Here is an 18,821-nt window from a genome sequence, read left to right as displayed (position 1 = left end):
GATTTGCTGCAGGGAACAATTGCTGCTAAGGAGCAACTTTCTCTCCAAAATCTACTAGTTGGATTACTGCTAATTTGACCTTTCCCAGAGGATGAGGACCTGAAGTTCAGATTTTTCAGACCCTTTAAGGCAATGTTACAAAGAAAAATTGAAGTTCAACCAACCAACCAACCAACCAACCAACCAACCAACCAACCAACCAACCAACCAACCATGCAAGCAAACAAACAAACAAACAAACGAAAGTCAGTGAAAAATCAAACTTTTTTTTTTTTGCTTTTGTTCCAACACATATCTAATGAAAGAACAAAGTTTATAAGCTTGTTTGCAGAAGGTTTTTGAAACCTGTAAGGGTAGGTTTACTGTATGGCATAGTTTCTTCCATTATGACTCTCTAAATCATATTTGTTTTCAATTGTCATGGTTTATCTAAAAATGTAGATAAATCAGATACACATTTTAAATATGTTTCATGTAATTATTCATAGTGCCTCAATAAAAGTTGAAAGGTTTCCGAAATGTATGAAATCAGAGGAAAATACATAAGATTTTATTGGGGGGTGGAGAATGGATAAATCTTTTTATTAAAGTAACTTTTACAGATGTAAAATCAAGTTGTTACTTTGAAAACAAAACGTTATGACTTGATTTGGATTATATTTAAAAGTAATTGATCTGTAAGTTAAAAGCACATTTGGTGGGTGCTTTTACCACAAAATATCAGTTTAGTAGGAATTCAACTATAATTTATAATTTCAGTTTATAATTTACAAAAATATAGTCATATAGTTAAAATAGAATTTAATATACAGAATTCAGAACTCTTATCTTTTAGTAAAGAAGTAAACATTGCTATTTAGTTCCTCTGTGCTGCTCTGTTGTTTTGTTCATCTCATAGGGCCTGGAGAAAAAGTCCCTTCCAAGTACAAAATGTTTAGACTTGCTCTGTTCTCATCCAATCCACAGCTACCCCAGCTGTTCCAAAAATCTTGGGATGAAAGAGTTGGGAGATCAGCTTATTTGAGCTAGCCTAGATCATATAACTAGAAAAAAATAGGAGGGGCAAAAGGAATTTTAGGGAGGAGGCTATAGGCCTAGCCCTCATGATTGCTGGATAATCAGCTTGTAGCTTCTAAACCTACAAAAATAAATGATTTGCTGCTCACTCCATTGTTTACCCTATCCCTCAAGACTGGCAGAAGGAAATGGGCCAGATCCACCAGCCTCTATAAAAGTGAACAAGAAAGGCAACACATAAAGAAGGTACCCAATCCTTCCTTTTCTTTGGGAGATATTCTCTGGTAGCAGAAATGCATCCCCCCACTTCAGGGTAATAACTGTAACGACAATGTAGAAAGGCTTCCCACTGTATAGATTTTGGGCATTGGTTTGGGGAAAATCAGTGACTTCAACATTTTTGGGGGGTGCTTTTAGGATGCAGTATTAAACTTATTTATGACTATAATTTTTTTCCAAGGGGAAAAAAAATCAGGAAAAACCTAGGAAAATACTCCTTTCCCTGCCTTTATGACATTTCCAGCTGTCATATTTTTATGCTGTCTCATGGCAGTCTAGTCTGCTAGTCTACTGTCTACAAATTCTTTGCTGATCCTGAAAGATTATGTGGGGTTGAACTTGGATGAGATATCCAGGAAATATCAGGGTTGTAATCTAGATTTGGAAATAATAATAATCCTAGGTCCTTTGGAAGGACTCGATAGGTGGACAAAAACGCCAAATCCAGCCTAAACATCTGGCTGACTGTGCGACCAACCATAATAATAATAATAATAATAATAATAATAATAATAATAATAATAATAATACAAAATCCCACCCTGGAAGAACACAAAGGCAAACAACTTCCACACGGTTGCCAAGAAAGCTACAAGGACATTTCCATGAAGTCACCAGGAGTCAAGCTTGACTCAAAGGAAACTTAACTTTATTAATATAGTCCTATTTTCTGAGTTTTGTGTGTGCCTATGGGCAGGTAGTTCATCCTGATGGTTGAAAGGGGTGAGAGGTCCAGTCTGCTGAAGCTTCTAGATCATTATTGCATGATAATTCATAGACTGTAAATTAGCAAGAGCTGTTTATGAATAGTATGACAACTAAATGAATGGAAAGTAGGTTATGGCAAATCCATATTTTCTATTTATGATAATAGCCACAATAAAAATAAGACATTATTTTCATGAATCTCAAAATTTATATTAAAATGGATTATCCTCTTGACTGGGACAATGTAACTAATTATGAAATTTACTAGAAAGCTCATCAATAACAGTAGGCGGGTGTTCCTGACAGACATGGGTCATTATGTTAGAGTGAAAACAGTAGAAAGCTTCAGAAGCAAAGATACCAGAAGCAAAAGTATAAAGGTTTGCATCATATGGGTTGGGATTTACAAATCCTAGGGTTGGGGAAAAGGTGAAGGTCAAATAAGGGAATTAAGGGGATGCCTTGACCCCTTTGGACTCTTTGCAGAATGGCCCCTGAGAAAATGGCTAAGAAAGGGTTCAACAGGAATGCCAAATTTCTGCTGAATAGGTTAAAAGAGTGAAGAAGCCTCTTCGGCAGCCATCAATGCGCAGAAGGCCTGCAGAACATTTCTGCTGAATAGGGCCCTAAATAAAGACAAAAGACACAAAGGAATCTGATTGTAACTTGAGGAGAGCTTTCAACTGCATGTCCTAATCTCTAAGTTACTTTTAATGTCAAAGTAGTTTGACATTGCTCTGGACGCTGAAGTGGAATTACTTTACCTGATTTCTGTATAAATATAACAGTAAGCCTTCTGAAATTGTTTTTCCATATATGCAATCCAGTGCCTTATGTAAAGCACCATCCTTAATAGAAAAACTTAAAGTTGTATATGAGAATGTTGTCTATGCAAACATAGCAAACAGTATAGACAACCTGGTTGTCTATCCAAGTTTAAGATTTTTTTAAAAAAAATCTCATGTATATTATCTGGATTTTACCTTAACTTGGAAGAATTTTATGTTATACAAAAAAAAAAAGAGAAAATCTTTGAGGAACAGATTTTACTTGCATTGCACATCAACTTTGACATAAGCCCTTGGATTCCAATATGTCTTAATAGGATTTACAATAAGCAAGTGGATTCTTTTCTCCAGTGCTAGTGAAATCTTGCCAAGAAAACTGCAGGATCCAGGCAACCTCCAGGAGTCAACACTGACTCAAAGTCACCCAAAAAGAAAAGAGAAAAAGAAAAAGAAAGAAGTGTCATTTTAAAGAAAAAACACCCTCCTGTAAAAGCTCATTTGTCTTACCTCTGCAAGCAGATGCCAGTGTGCAATGGGTTTTCGAGGATATGAGAGCATTTCATTCCAATGGTCTCGCCCAAGACTTTCTGCTTCGTTGCCTACTTGACAGACTCCAATTACTTCATTGTGACCTACACTGTGAAAATGTTCAATAATATTTATTTCTTAAAATTATGCATTCAGGAACTATGCAGTTCAAATGATCTCGTAGCTGAAACAGATGAGCTCTGAAATATATCTTTGCAGTTCATGGTAATGTGATCGTAGTAGGGAAACAGCATGAATATATATCTTTTTCCTCTCCTGCAACAGCCCCAAAGAAAATAAGTTCTCAGAAGTGAGCATCTGTTTTACAAGTAAGCCTGTCAATGACACCAGGAGAAGATTTTCTCTCTAACAGGAGAGATTTCCTTTTTTGCCTGTTTCTATTAATGTTCACTTTGAAATTAATGTTCAGTTATAAAAACCCACACTTTAGACATAAACATGCATGTGCATTTTGCAGCCCAGCAGTTTAGTACTTACAAATAAACCATGTGTTTCTAGACTTACACTGACCAATTGGTATCAGTCATCTAGCTGATTTGAAAAGCTAATCAGGAAAAGACCTGATTAATATTTGGAAAAATGTTTATGACAAACTGAGAAGTTAAGAGAAAGCAAAGAAGAAAGCAATCACAAACTATTTAAGTTTTGTTGCCAAGAAAAATGCATGGGATGTGTCCATGAATGAATTTCTCAGGAGCCAGTCTTGACTGAGGGAGTCTTCTTTTACTTTGCTTAGATTTAATTATGCCTTCAGCCAAGAATTAGTTCCATTGATTTTCTGGCAATTTATGATTTCACCTCTGTCTAGGCTCATAGTAACAATGTAGAACTCCCAAATCTGCTTGGGATAAGTTAACACAGAAAGGAAAGAGGGGTGTTCAAAAGCCCTGCGAAGTTGTTTGCCTGTACATAAGTAAAACGGGCAGGGGAATTGGCAGGTAAGTACCAGTCCAATCATCCATATGCCACAAGCCATCTTCTAGACCTTCTGTATGAAGATCGGAAAAAATTATGCTAACATAACTGCTTTTCTTGCTGAATATCCAAAGGTCTAAAAGAAAGCAGTGTGTGGATATACATGGGAATGAAGCTTAACTGTATTGCTGTGCAGATAATATCTACAGAAGATTTTAATCTCAAGCTTTCCCACATTCTAAAAAAGCGAATGGCTCCTCAGTAATATCTCACCATTGATAATCCATAAAAGTCACAGATAAATTTGTGATTAATTAATTTGTCAGTGGTTTCTGGAGAGATATCAAAGGCCATGTCTTCTTTGTAAAGTGGATTATTACCCTCAAAATTTTGGGAGACTCCTTCTACCGTTTCAAGCCTCAGGAACAATTTTATCTCCCCTTTTCTCAACTAGATGGGGAAATTAACAGCAACCAATCCTGATACTAAAGCTATTTTTTTTTCTATTTAAAAAATTAAATCTTAGGGATCTAGCTTTATTCAGATGTAAATTCAAACCTCTGATAAATGGAAATATCCAAGGTCCCAGTGATCTAGTGCTCAAATTCTTTTAAGAGTTCCAATATAGCATATTGGAGAAAACTTAGCTTCTTCTTTACTGAGGCATCAGGAACTACTTTTACTGGATCAGAGTATGTACAAGGAACTTTTAAAAAGAAATTTTTCCAGTGGACAAGGGCCACAGTGAGTATGGTAGTGACATGACAACATAGAAATGCAAAAAAAGGGTGGGAGGTAGTGGTACAAGGGAGGGGAGGTTAGAGCTCATATTTTGATTACAGTATTTGTTTTGTTTTTCAGTTTGTTGTGAGGTCCCCAAGTCCCCCCATACAAGCAAGGGCATCTGCAGAAGGGGTCAACAACATCAAAATGGCAGCCATGATCAGGCAACTGAAACCCCACCCCTTTTTAATATGCAACATATATATTGAATGTACATTAAAAGAGCAGGGTTTTGACTGTCCAAGCATGCCTGCCATTTTGATGTCTGTAAACAAGACTTAACTTACACATTAATTTTGTTTTCAACAAAAAAACAGTTTCAGCAGGAGATTGTAACACCACCTTTGTTGCTAAACATTTGTGTCATAATCCCTAGAGAATCTGAAGTTTGTACAAGAGGACCTGGGAATATGTGCAAATTGGAGAAAGCATGGCTTGACCACCCTAATTTAGAGTATTCACTCATCATTCTTCATAGCTGTCCAGATATCTCACCGGTCATAATCCATAACAGCTATAGACAAGTGAATTTGATCAATGTTTTCTGGAGGGACATCAAAGACTATGGCTTCATTGTAAACAGGATTAAGGGTGTTCCGCTTGATAGAAGTCTTCCTTTTCTTCAATCGTCTCCCTTCACACATTAGTGACACCTTCACATACGGATCTGTGTAACAGATATAACAACCACAGTATTTTATTTTGCTTTATTTTAAAGTATGATCAGTATATCCATTCAGCTTTGCTCATCTTCCCTCTCTTTATAATCTTCTCACTGTACTATAAACAAAAGTCATGATTTAATTCATGACCTTGCACATTCTTTTAGTATTTATTTCTTGGGGTAAAATTTATAGTTTAATAGCATTTTTACATTAAACTGAGGACAAACCTGCATCCTTAAATCACAATTTCTGACAATATTTCTGACAATATAATACAGGAAAAGGAATTTGCAGTGAGGTCTGCTGTGAACAAACATCCAGCAAAGATATGCCAGAATTCAAAATGCTTGGTTGTTCTGTTTTTAGCTATGTATTTTTAGTAGGTGGCCTGGGCTATCTATCTCACTTTCAGAAGTACCGTAATCCAGGAGGATAATTGACTTTTTCTGCTCTCCCTTGTCATCATGCTGCCTGGTGATAGTACTACACAGCTTGGACCATCCTTCTGTTCACGAGATCCAAATGAATAGTGACTCTGCTATAGAATTGGTTGGATCTCCAGCCTTATTGTGCTTACATATATACACAGTCCAGCCCCTCTTTAGCAGAACTATTACAAAATGTCTAAACTAAATTCCTGCTCTCTTAATAGAAGGGTTAACCCATTCCAAACACATGAACAGTCTATGCAGATAGTTCTGTATATTCAGTAGCATTATCACCAGAAATCATTTAGGGCTCCTGCTACTATTAGGGCAAGATTCATTTTTTAATATCTTTCCCCCAAAATAATTGCAATTTAGTAACAAAGGCAAATGTGATACACCTAATCAAATTTGGGGATAGGATCAGGGAGACTACCGTTTCCTGTTTGGATGTCTTTAGTCAATAACTATTTTATCAGTCTAACCTATCACAGAGGAGGACTCAAAGAATAGTAACACAAGACAGAAATGCAGCAGATCCAGGTGGTGTGATGGTCAACATGTAGGAAGTGGCATTTTTCAGACCCATTTAGTTTTCAAGGACTAAAGATAAGCTGCAGTTGTTTTGTGTCCCAATTGAAGAAAAACTGAATCTACCTCATTTTATTTATTAGACTTTATATACAACTAACTACCAAGATCTCTCAGCAATTTAAGATTGAGTGGGATACAAATTTATCCCCCCCCCCACAAATGGCAATAATTTTTTGTTATTTATTTATTTATTTAATTTATATAGCTGCCCATCTCACAAACATGACTCTAGGCAGCTTACAATAAAATAGATAAAACAGATAAAATACATAATAAGAAAAAGACAATATATTCCTGACTGATTGTGTATTTGTATTTACAGAAAGTAAATGGTAGTTGGCTATATTTGCAGAGAAATATGGAAGTCATTGCCATAAAAAGGCAAAGTTGCAAGCATCTACAAGAATGCTCCAAGCAATATTTCTCTTCAGTTTCCATCGCTGCAATACAGAAAGTATGAATAAAAAGTGGATAAAAGATATGCATATTATTTTCTGTCATAAATTGCTAGGCTTATAGTTCTCAAATATATGAAACAGATCAGTAAAAAGCCAAGATGGTCATTTAGCTCACTGAACTTTTCCTTGCGCAATATGATTTTCTCCTCTCCACCTATGCGCCTACCCTCTTCTACCCTGGTGTCTTTTTTTTAATAGTAATTTTATTAAAAATTACAATTAAAAAGATAAAAACTAATACAAACTAAAAAGAAAAGAAAAAAAAGAAAAAATAGAAAGTGCAGAAAAGAAAAAATAGAAAAAGAAAAAATAAGAACATAGTAAAAGAAAAAGAAAAGAAATATATAAAGAAATGACTTCCCCTTCATCACAAGTATAAACAATTTTAGTAACATCACCTTCTCTTAAAATACAACAAATAATCTCTTCTTCTTCATATCCCATCTCTTTTCTGTAAACAAATTCTTAAAGCCTCACCATTTCAGTCCTGATGTCAGCAAAAGTCTATAAAGGATTACGAGAGATAACAACATATCCATTTTAACCTTGATCAGATAAACCAACTTTATATTCCTTCCTTTTACTTGATCGTTACTTCCTTCAAATAATGTCTTAGAACTTGATTTCTTTTCATTTTTTCTTTGTCCCTTCTCACAAAATTCTTCAAAGCTTTAACAAGCCTCTTTTGTAAATCCAATATAGGAAAGTTATCCAGGGCACTCTCTTGGTTTGTTATTTGTATATCCCTTTTAATTATTAAGACATCAGCCAGTTTCATTTGTATGTCCAATGTAGCATCTTTTTTCATATCATTCCTGTAGCCTGTCATTTTTAAATCCACTTTCAGATCAGTCTGAGTCTTGTCTGGTAAAACTTCCATAACATCTTTTAAACACAGTCTATCTATAGAGGCAAACGCTCTTAAAATTAACTTCTGGATCCATTGTAAATACCTTTCAGTATGTCCAATGTTAAAATGTTTTGCTCCATTCTGCATTAGTAAGTCATATTTAAGTGTTCTTCTCCTTTAATTGTAATCTTTAGTTTTTTCTGGTTCCTTCTGGTGTCCAACCTTCAAAGTCTCATCCTATCTTTTTTTTTTTAAAGTTAATTCAATACAAAAGCATTTCTTACAGGAAGGATTCCTATAATTAATTCCAAAATCTCATTTCATATCCATGTGGATCCTTAGTCCACTTGTAACTTTCCAAAATCAAATTTCTTATCACCCTTTTGCTGTTTATTCCAAAAGAATTTTTTTACAACTTTTTAAAACTTCTTTCACTAAGGATTGAAGGAAACTCACCCAGTACTATAAAACACACTGATTCAAAGGTTCCTAATAGCTGAAAAGCAGTTAATAAGCAATATCCAAAAGTGATTAGAAAAGGAAGTATGCAAACCCAGTGTCTTTTTTTAAGGCACCAAACATAGTTTGAGTGAAAAGATGGTTATTCCCTCATCTCCCAGAGCTCTAAATCCACTGGAGACTGCTGTCTTGTAGTTTCCTCATGAGGAGCAACTATATGGAGCACTTGTGGGCGATCTCACGTCGTCTCCTTGTCCAGAGAGGATTACGAAGAGCTGATCTACCCACTAGCTCTTCATTCTGCCATGTCTTCAGTTCGCCATTTCTTCCCTGGAAGTCTCCCCTTCTCTCCAGCCTCTGAAGCAGAATTTGGAGAGACAGGAGAGGAGAAAGGGTCTCCCATTCTGCCAGTAGAATATGCTCCAACAGTGGAACTAACTGGATACTACCCGGTTCTCTTAAAAGCTGAGATGTATGATCACTTCATAAACAATTCTGTTATATGAACAAAGATAATATTAGATCAACATGAAAGATATTCCTACCTGATGCTCCTGTTATGTCCATTGCTTTTAAATTTCTTGCTTTTATTATAGTTATAGTTAGTCTGCCAGCTGTTGGAAGATAGCAAAGCGAAAACATCAACTCGCCAAGATCCACTTTGTCCTACAGAGTAATAAAATGCATATGGAACAATATTAAAAATGTCTTTCCACATCTGTTGAAGTATCACTAATGAGACTGATACATCACTTTTTCCTAGCAGTCTCGTTTTTCAGGCTTTCAACTTGTTTGCTGTTTCCAGAACAAAAGGGAAATTCTGAGTGAAGTTTTCTGAGTAAAATTCTGGGTAAATGCAAGGCATATGGAGAAGGTGCATCTGTGATCATGAGCTGTTTAAAACAAGAATGGAGTCCTCCCCTTCCCCAGACCTACAAAGTCACTTTTTCCTATGTTCTTCTTGTAGCTTCTTTTATCATCTAGCTTCTATCCTCTTGCCCACAGAGTAAAAAACCAAGAATAGTAACTAATGAATCCCCAAGCAGATTTTCCCTCATTGGAACTAATTATGGCTCTTAAGAAGGAAAAGCCAGAATCTTCAGTTGGACTATGGACACCCACAGCACTCTAAGTCAATTTATGTAAGAGTTTAGAGACCACCTAACTCCTAACAACTTTGGGCATCTTACACTTAAAAATGCAAGAAAATACCATTAAAAAAGAGAAACATTCATAACGGGTCCAAGGACAGATGTATACACACACACACACACACACAATATCTGTCATAGGCTCCACCATCAACCTACCCCAAGACCTGGGACAATAGGTCTCCCTAGAACATCATCAGGGTGGGAGCCATCTGGATCTCTGTCAATTTTCTAGATATTCAAATATCTGTCTTATGTCAAGAAAAGTTTTCCTCCTCAAATATGCAACCTTTCCTATTATAAAAGTTTTGCATCACAATCATCATAACATTCCTGGAAGCAATGTGTTTTGGTGTATGGATTAAGCAAATTAAGTTACTTAAACATGCAGACTGAACATAGTTTTGTCCCTGTTGATTTGAGAGCTCACTATAGAAGTTAGAAGGATGTTCCTTCTCCAAATCATGCAAGTCAGATAGTATTGATCTTGAGCTTGACAAACTCAGAAAGGGTTGATCTTAGATGTGAATCAATCCCCAGTGAACCAATAAGCACTAATGAAATTTATATTTAAAGCATTTCACATTCATTTTCTGAATAATTAGAGGGTAGACATTTCCTAAGAGCTTTATATGCAGGAGAAAAAGCTTCCTTTTAAAACTATTTGATTTTAATTTGGAAATAACTAGGAAGATGTTTATAGAATTGACTTCTACCAGATTTTTGCAGTCATCATATGATCTAAAGATATTTCTATGGTACTTCATATTAAATAAAATAATCAGTTATAGTAAATTTGAGATATTTTAAAACTGGAATCCCAAACTCAAACTGTAACAGCTGCCACATGAGGAATAACTTGAGGGCCACAACAGTGATGAAGTCCCCCGCCCAGTAAAAAAGCTTCCAGTGAGTAAAAAATGAAGAAAATTATAGAATTCCCTCAAGCAGGGAAAGAATTCCTGAACAGGAAATAGCAAGGCAGGTTTTTGCTGAATTCCCCAGAAATTCAGTTAGCCTGCCTAGTAATTGTGAACAAGTACAGGAACTGGTTTGGCAACATCCTTATGTTTAGGTTTACAATCCCTGCCTCTATTTGCATATCTTGGTACCCTTAAGAAAATATGAAGCCCAAGGAAGGCTTCATTACATATGGAGGGATTCAGAATTAAACACACACATCTACTTCTAGATAAGTGCATTAAAAGAGAGTGAAACCCAGGAGCTAAACTCAATATTTGCATCTTCAGTTAAAAACCTTTCAAGTGTATGGAATTTGGTGTAACAGTAGTCTTACAGAGGCTCAGTTCAAATTCTGATGTACAATTTAAAACTTGCCACAAGTAATATGTTGTCAGCTCAGAAAAGACGTGGTTCAGTAACAGTCAAAAGTCAGACTGACAAAACAAATCTCTTTATAAAAGAATCCTTAGCATATTCTACTGGCTGGTCAGCACTTCTGGCATCTATTACTGTGAATGGCAAACTTGACCAGAACAAAAACAAAAACAAAAACAAGATTACTTTCATGACAAATACCAGTGAATTAGATAAAGTAAATACATTTACTGAATAAATTTTATATTACTGAAAGCTACTTTATTGCACAGAATTGGCCAGAACTCATCACTGGAGTTTGAAAAAAAAATCTAAACAATAATTGAACTATGTTACAATTCATGATTGATATAATAAAATGTTATTATTTTGCCCCTCCCCCCATTATCAATTAGACTTCATTAGGATGTTTCTGATGCCCAAATTCCTACAAATAATTGAATTACGATAAACTCCTAGCTTGCATGCCCTGTGTTAAAAAAAAAGCCCTATTTTATCCCCTCTTTCTATCATCACCAAAAATTGATAGAGTAAGGAGCAGACAAAACTGGGTACTAAGGAACATAGTAAGGACACTGTCACACCTTAAGGATCATGGAGTATACTGTAGGAATAGGGAAGGAGGAAGAAAATGTAACACTTTGGCCTGAGCACAAGGAATAGAATACAAAAGCAGCAGCACGGGAGCAAAAAAAGAATTGTTGAGGATCCAAGTGCCTTGTCTATCTGACCAGAAAGTCTGAAAATGACGCCCACCATTATATCAGGGAGGATGAATGAGTTCAGAGCAACTCTTGATTTAGGCTACTTTGGTGATTGCTTGCATGATCATATGCAAGAACACAGAGCTACATTAGTTAAAATTGCCAACCAGCTGTCCTAAATGTAACTCTAAAATGTCTGGTTGCTTTAAAATCTTCCAGTAGTTCAGCCACTTTGGCAGTGCCTTTTGTTCTGAGGGGATAAATATTTAAGTTCTTATAGTGCACCAGACAGCAAATTGCTTTTGAACTCTTCATACATTAATGATCTTTCCAACCAGCATATTCCTATCAGCTGCATTTGTAAAATTTTAAGTTTGGTTAACAATGAAGATGGACACATCCCGAAGTTTTCACACTAGTTTGAAGCTGTATGTGAATACACTCTTAAACTACATACCTATAACTCCCTGCAATGCTGTAGCTGTTCATGACATTCAAAAATAGATGAGCTTAGAAATAGAATGATCCTGTAACAGTTTTTGAATTAAATTAGGAACTACAGTGCCATAGTAGATAATGGGTATATATATTCATATTCACATATAGTTTCAATCTGTCATAATAGTATCTTAATACAGTTCTCCAGTTGTAACATCTAGAAGCTCAGCAGCTGGCAGCCCCCAAGTGATTTGGTTGATCTTAGGCAGGAGACCTCTAGGAAATCCCATGGTTATATGCTAGACAGGCAAGTCAATAAAAATATGGAGAAGACTATGACAAGTGACTTCCACACTGTTGCTAAGAACATGACATGAATGTGTCCATATAGTCACCAGGAGTCGAACTCCACACAACTGAGTATTCAAAGAAGTCAAAGAATAGTCCACGTTGATGCAAAAGCAAAGGGAAAGAAAATACTATTCTGATTCAAAGGTGTTATCATACCTGGATGAAGCAGAAGCTGTAGATTTTGCTCTGTCTGCCATTAACCTTTGGTTTGAACTAAATAGCATGTTCTGTGCTATTTTAGCTGCCTATTCATTGCATCAACTGTGAGGACCAATTTCTAATCATATCAAAAGGGACAGAAGTGAAAATACTGTGATAGCATGATGATGACAAAGATGGTAGCAGCAACAGGTCTTCCCATGCAGTACCATGCAAAATTTTTAATGCAGAATGATGTATCATTAGGCTTACATAAGGAGTGCTCCAATGACTGGTATTCAAATCTCATCAAAGGGACAGCTCTAAAGAGCTCAGGAAGTAAGACATCTTTAAAAATATTGCAATGACAGGTCAATTTGGCTAAAGGACAGAATGACTGGGATTGTTTTGTTTTGAAAGGATGGCCCGATCAAATGTCACGCCATAGACTTGCAAATTTCTAGAATCCCTGATTACTGCAGTAAAATGCCGGGCTCTTTCAGGAGTTATATGGATTGACTACCATTCTAATTTAAAGCCATTTGTTGATAGGTACCACCATTAAAATAAATGGGGTTCTCATCAGTATAGGGCTTTGCAATTGTCCTCCTGCATAACCAATTGAAATTTAAATGTGGAAAAAGGCAAAGTACTACCATTAAAACCAAATGTATCCATTATCTTTTGGGATAAAGCTGTCTTGAGACATTCATGAACTTAATTTGTTTCATCCCCAGTGTTTGTCTTTTTTTAAAAAAACATACTTTTAATCACAGTCAATGGATGGTTTGGATTAATGAGGCTTAATGACGCTGAAAGTTGCTGGCCAGAAATGGTCGATGCGTCAGCGGTTCGAGTCCAGCCTTCGCGTTAAACAGGGTGAGCTCCTGTTTCCTCCCCAGTTCCTGTCAACCCAACAGGTCGAAAACTCACGTGAGTAGATAAATGGGTACTCTCACTCTGGTGGGAGGAAAAATGCTGGCGGCGCCTTGCAAAAAGGAGTTGGGAGCAGTTGCTGGTAAGTGCGAAAAACCGCGCGCGCCTGAAAAGGGCGCGAAGCAACGGAAACCCCGGCTCCTGCGCTTGCCAGCTGGGCTCTGCTTTAGGAAGAAGGCTCTGGCAAACCACTTCCGAAAAACAATTGCCTTGAAAACTGCAAGGACTCGTCCAAGCAGTCACTGCAGGGTCGGCAATGACTGAGCGCCGACAAAAAAAAAAAAAAATTGTATTTCTTGGTGAATTTATTGTGAATTGTAACACGGAAAAGTAAATAACATACCAACATAAAGAAGGAAAACTAAAATCCTAACAGAAGCACGAAATAAACCAATACTTTATTTATTAAACTGCCTATCTGAAAATATACATACTGCAGAGAAACTGAAGTGTGGTCTTACTGCCTTGCCATTACTGGAGCCTGGCATGTGAACCAGTTTGATTGCATGAGACAGGGTTTCTATTGATGTGGTTTTAGAAAGTCCACATACAACAGTCCACGGTTTAAAAACAGAGCAATCAACTGCAGCAGGCTTTATATTACTGAAAAATAAAAAGCTTCTGATTCCGATTAATCAGTTTAGTGTGTTGTTTGAATGCTTAAACCGGGATTAACCTTACCTATTGTTTACTCAAGAGGCACAGCTTTAAGACTGATGGGTTAAAATGGCTTGTTTCAAATTTGTTATGGTTAGCTACCCCTGGATTTGAATGATACAACCTACTGTTAATCAAGAGAAATGTGCACTTCTAAACTCCTATTATTGCAGCCATGTTGTAGGAGAAATAAGTTCACCATTCTACCTCATCTTTGTATTGCTAAACTGTAGTACTGCATTCCATATAAGCCAATTTAGGAAATTAATCTAGGAAATCTGTAGAAACCCCAGATTTCCTAGATTAAGAAGAAGGAAAGTCAGAGTTCATTCACAATAAGGAAGAACTATTCTTTTTCTGGTCTCAGCAGGTGGTAGAACCCGAGTGACCTCATTTGGCTTCAAAGCTAAACTGGTTAGTATTTGGTTGAGAGACTGCCACAGACTCTAAAATCTACAGACTAATCTGGACAACTGAAAAAAAAGTACCAAAAGAAGACAACAGCAAACATTTTCAGTATTGTTGTTGAAAAACTAGAATGACATGTCCAATGTAGTCCCCAGGAATCAAGCTTGACTCTAAAGAGATTTTAGTTTATTCTTTTCTAGTCTGATTTTTAAGTCTTTTACAACAGACAAAACAGGAGGATCAAAGTTTAGCTCATATGGAGTATAACTACTGTATAGCATAACTTTCACTTGTAAAGTTTCTACCTGTCTTGCAACTACTTTAAGAGAAAAATTATCATCCTAAAGAGACTCCATGGGCAAGGGTTATCACAGACAACTGAGGTTCTGAGATGAAGCCAATGGCTAATCCCAGAATGAATGGACTGCTGGAGATCCTAAGCCTTCTGGCTAGAGGTCCTTGCTGTTTCATCTAAACTCTCTTACTTAGAATATTTCACCTAAATTGAATCCCCTTGGGACTGAGATCAGTCTCCAAAGTAAAAACAAGACCTTGTAGATTTAAAAGCAACAATCTGAAAATTATGAGTATCCTATAATGTGGCATTACAAGGAGCACTTCCAGTCTACCAGTCAGGTGGTTCTACATTTCATCAATTCTTCCTTAAAAAAGGCACACATAATGTACTTTTAAAGTGATGATTATTCAAACATTTTAAAAACATCACGCTAAGCACATGTTACAAAGGGCTAATTTCCTCTGAATTAAATCCCTAAGTATAAGGCACCTCATAGACAGACCACCTACAAATATGCTTTTGCAGTTTACTAACCTGTTTGCAATTCCCAAAAGGAAAGCCATAAAGCAGCATCCTTGTCTGTGGCTTAGCTTGTTGGGTGCACTTGGTCTCTGCGCTCTTTAACTATGTTCTTAGCGTACTGCAAGTTAATTGTAGCCAATTATGGGTTATTTAGAAGTCCGGGCTTCACAACACTGTGGCTTGGGATAATGTGAGAGCCAGACAAACACCTTCTTGATTCCATTCTTCTCAATCAGCATTCCTATTTTCGGTCAAGTGTGGTAATGTTTCAAATCTAATTTGTCTAGAGCTGCAGTTAAGAATGGGCACGGACAAAGCCAGCGTCCACAGCAGACGGCTCACTGTTTTTTCCTATCTCCTTTCTTTGTCTTCCTTCCTGTTCAGTTGAGTATCAAGGCAGGAACAGTCACTCTTACAAAGATCTGCAGCAGCAACTACTTGTGGTGAGGTTTTGTAGTTAACTCAAAGGGTGCATGTTCAGAGTTCCCATCTCTACATTATCCAGTAAATAATGTTTTAGGCCTCTTTACTTGCTCCTCTCTTACGTGCAGCATTGTGAAAAAAAAAAAAGGGAGAACAAGTATTTTGGATAGAAAATGTGACATAACTGAAGCTTATCCAGCAGCATCTGCAGTAGGGTCAAAATGGCAGATAGTATATCACCATTGCAAGCTCTGCCCCTTTGTATGTGCATCAATGTTACACACGCATTAAAAAGTGGCAGGGATTGCATCTTGATGCTCTGTCTGCCATCTTGCTGATTGTGACACCCTCCTGACCCACCAGGATGCTGCTGAGTTTACTCCATTACCACCATTCTCAAAGTATCCCATTATCATTTGAACTGAAGAAAAACCACACATAAAAACTAGGGAGGAAGGCCAGACATAAACAACTAACAATTAAGAGAGGAGATTGTCAGTAGCTTATCTAATAGACAACAGCTCCTGGCTGCAAAAAGCCTGAGAGTAAGTGATTCAAAATATTCAAAGAGATTCTACCTTAATGAACTCACAAATAATGAGGGCTGGAGTTCCTACTGAAGTTCCAAGGTTCTGTACTATATCCCTAATCCATGCATTAAAGTGTCTGATTGGAATCTGTGTAATTCTGGCTTCCTTGATCCTGCCCTGCTCTATGATGCCAGACTGATTCCCATAATACCCTAGGGATAATTTCCTCAGGCAAGGTAGCTTTGATTCACCTTGAGAAATACCATCATACCGTGGAGGCAATGCGATTTGATTCAGGTCTCCCTGCACTGGCAATACCCACAGACTGGTATAATAGTCTTTTCCAGGTATTAAGGAGACTGCAGAGGAAGTAAGTGAAGCAGGTGAAGTGAAATGACATGGCCGCTTTGCTCTTAGGTCATCAATCTACTAGAGACAGCATCTTGAAAGTATCACCCAGCCAATATTGACATGATATAAATCCTGTCCTCATTACAGTTATTTTGGCACAAAGATGGTTAGATATCTGTAGAAGATACTAGTGGGGAAATCACCTTAGAAACAAGGGGAGCTCATTGTTTTATGGACCAGCTTTGAGAGGGGTTCTTGCTCAAATCTTCATTGAAGTTATGTATTGCCTCACCCTAGCATGTAATCTTTTGGCATCTATGATCAGCACTTTCTGTGTTATCTTCATGATTGTGATGGTTTTTCCCCCTAACTTTGTTATTGTTCAATGAAAAAAAGTATATTAGTCCTAGAAAATGCAGTTTTTAGAAGGTTTATATTTTATTCTGAAAGGTGTTCAATAAAATGCTGAGAATGTTTGTATAATGAGATTCTGGCAAATAGTTACAGGGCTTAATTACTCATATCCTTCACACCAAAGTTTTATATTGTCTCCTAAGTCCATTATTACTCAATAGTGTCTCATTTCTACTCAATAGATTAACCCACCAATTAGGGAATATTCACTATACCAATGTTAAACTTTATTTTTGGATGTGTGCAGTAAAATGCTGGCCAGGCAGTGTGCTAATCTATATGATACTCGTGACTAGCAATCTTTAGCTGTAGTTTATAGATTAATACTTGAACTGGGATGGGATGCAGGCTGCTTTTTTCTTGCCAAATCTGTGTTTCACAGACATAATTGAATCTGGCCTAATTTGAAATAAAATCATCAAATCTCTTGTTTCCCTCTTATTTTGAGAATGGGTACGTTATAGATTCTTATATTATACGATTGATTCCATACTTAGATGCTAGCTATCTTAAACTTTGTGGCCAAAAAGCTGTAGGCTGTTATTACAAAAATAGCATAGGCTGATAGTTCAATAAATGCTGTATGTAACTTTATAGGGTCTTAACCTAAGAATAAATCTCATAATATGGATCAATTCATTGCTACTTCTGGTAGATGCAATGTAAACTCCTTAGGAAAATCAGATCACTTAATTTTTAAAATATATTTTAAATAATTCCTATCATTCTTTAGGGAAAAAAAGTGAGCCATTATGTTAACCTAGGTCACTTTTATAGTCCTTGGTAATATTTCTTAGCATAAAGCAGAGGCAATGAAAATGTACTCTTCTTACCAATAAGAGTATTTTTCTTTCAATCCTTTTGTTTGGTTTTGTATATGACAGTCATTTATGTTTTCTCCACTCTCCTTTGTAGTTCTCAAGCAGACTATTCTCTCTGTCTTCAGATATGTCATGAGGTGACATTCTTGTCCCTCTTGTCGATTTGGAAAACCAAAGGTCGAGTAATATATATTGTGATTATAACTTCCTATAATCTCCTACGTGGCTGCTTTGCACACCAGAAAAATGTTCTTTCTCCCCATGCTATTTCCTGATTTAAATATCTCCTCCAAGAAGTTGCCATTTGTTCAGCTGGGAAAATCTATAAGTATTTGTAAATACAGAATAGTCATGGCACCATCCTACATGAAATTGCTTTTGGAGTTGAAATTCTAATTATATACAATTTCAATTTAACTGAACAATTCTCTGTTTTGCCAATGAATTTCACAATGTGCAGCGCAGCACAGCACAGCAAAAGCCATACATTAGTCTTCAAAATTATTATGCCTCTGTTTGAAAAAAACAAACCAAAAACATATATGAACTGGAGCAGAATGGGAACAATCCCATTATATCTCATTATCTATCACAATATGACAGACAACAAGCTGTTCTTTTCTAGACGGATGTCATTTTCTCTTGGATAAAAAAGATATTTGCCAATCAGATAAACCAACAAAGAATTTCTAATAAATAAGTATATGTCAAAGAATATTGAGGAATATGGCCCATTTATTTATTATTTATTAAATTTGTATGCCACCAAATAATTCCATCTCTTAGCAGCTTACAACAAATAAAATACAAACATCCACAATAATAAAATCATAAATACAATAAAACATCAC

General features: G+C 36.4%; 1 protein-coding gene across 2 annotated transcripts in view; it reads right to left on the bottom strand.

The window, feature by feature from the left end:
- Positions 1-18,821, bottom strand: part of SYT9 (synaptotagmin 9) — a 102,112-nt gene that overhangs the window by 7,039 nt on the left and 76,252 nt on the right. The window contains exons 4-7 of one of the 2 annotated variants that reach the window (XM_088145877.1): positions 9,036-9,156; positions 5,535-5,706; positions 3,300-3,429; positions 239-2,630 (exon numbers count right to left, since the gene is read on the bottom strand). In XM_088145877.1, the coding sequence (XP_088002003.1) occupies positions 2,523-2,630; positions 3,300-3,429; positions 5,535-5,706; positions 9,036-9,156 (531 nt within the window). In that variant the 3' untranslated portion in view covers positions 239-2,522. Of the gene's footprint in view, positions 1-238; positions 2,631-3,299; positions 3,430-5,534; positions 5,707-9,035; positions 9,157-18,821 lie in introns of those variants that run through there. The other variant, XM_088145878.1, reaches the window with a different exon arrangement.

This window comes from Python bivittatus, unplaced genomic scaffold, assembly GCF_059951505.1.
Source record: "Python bivittatus isolate LINGU-HERP-01145 unplaced genomic scaffold, Pbiv_v1 ctg000480_np1212, whole genome shotgun sequence".
In the NCBI taxonomy this organism is placed as follows: Eukaryota; Metazoa; Chordata; class Lepidosauria; order Squamata; family Pythonidae; genus Python; species Python bivittatus.
Note: the sequence above shows the minus strand (reverse complement) of the source record. Positions and strands in the feature narration are given on the sequence as shown.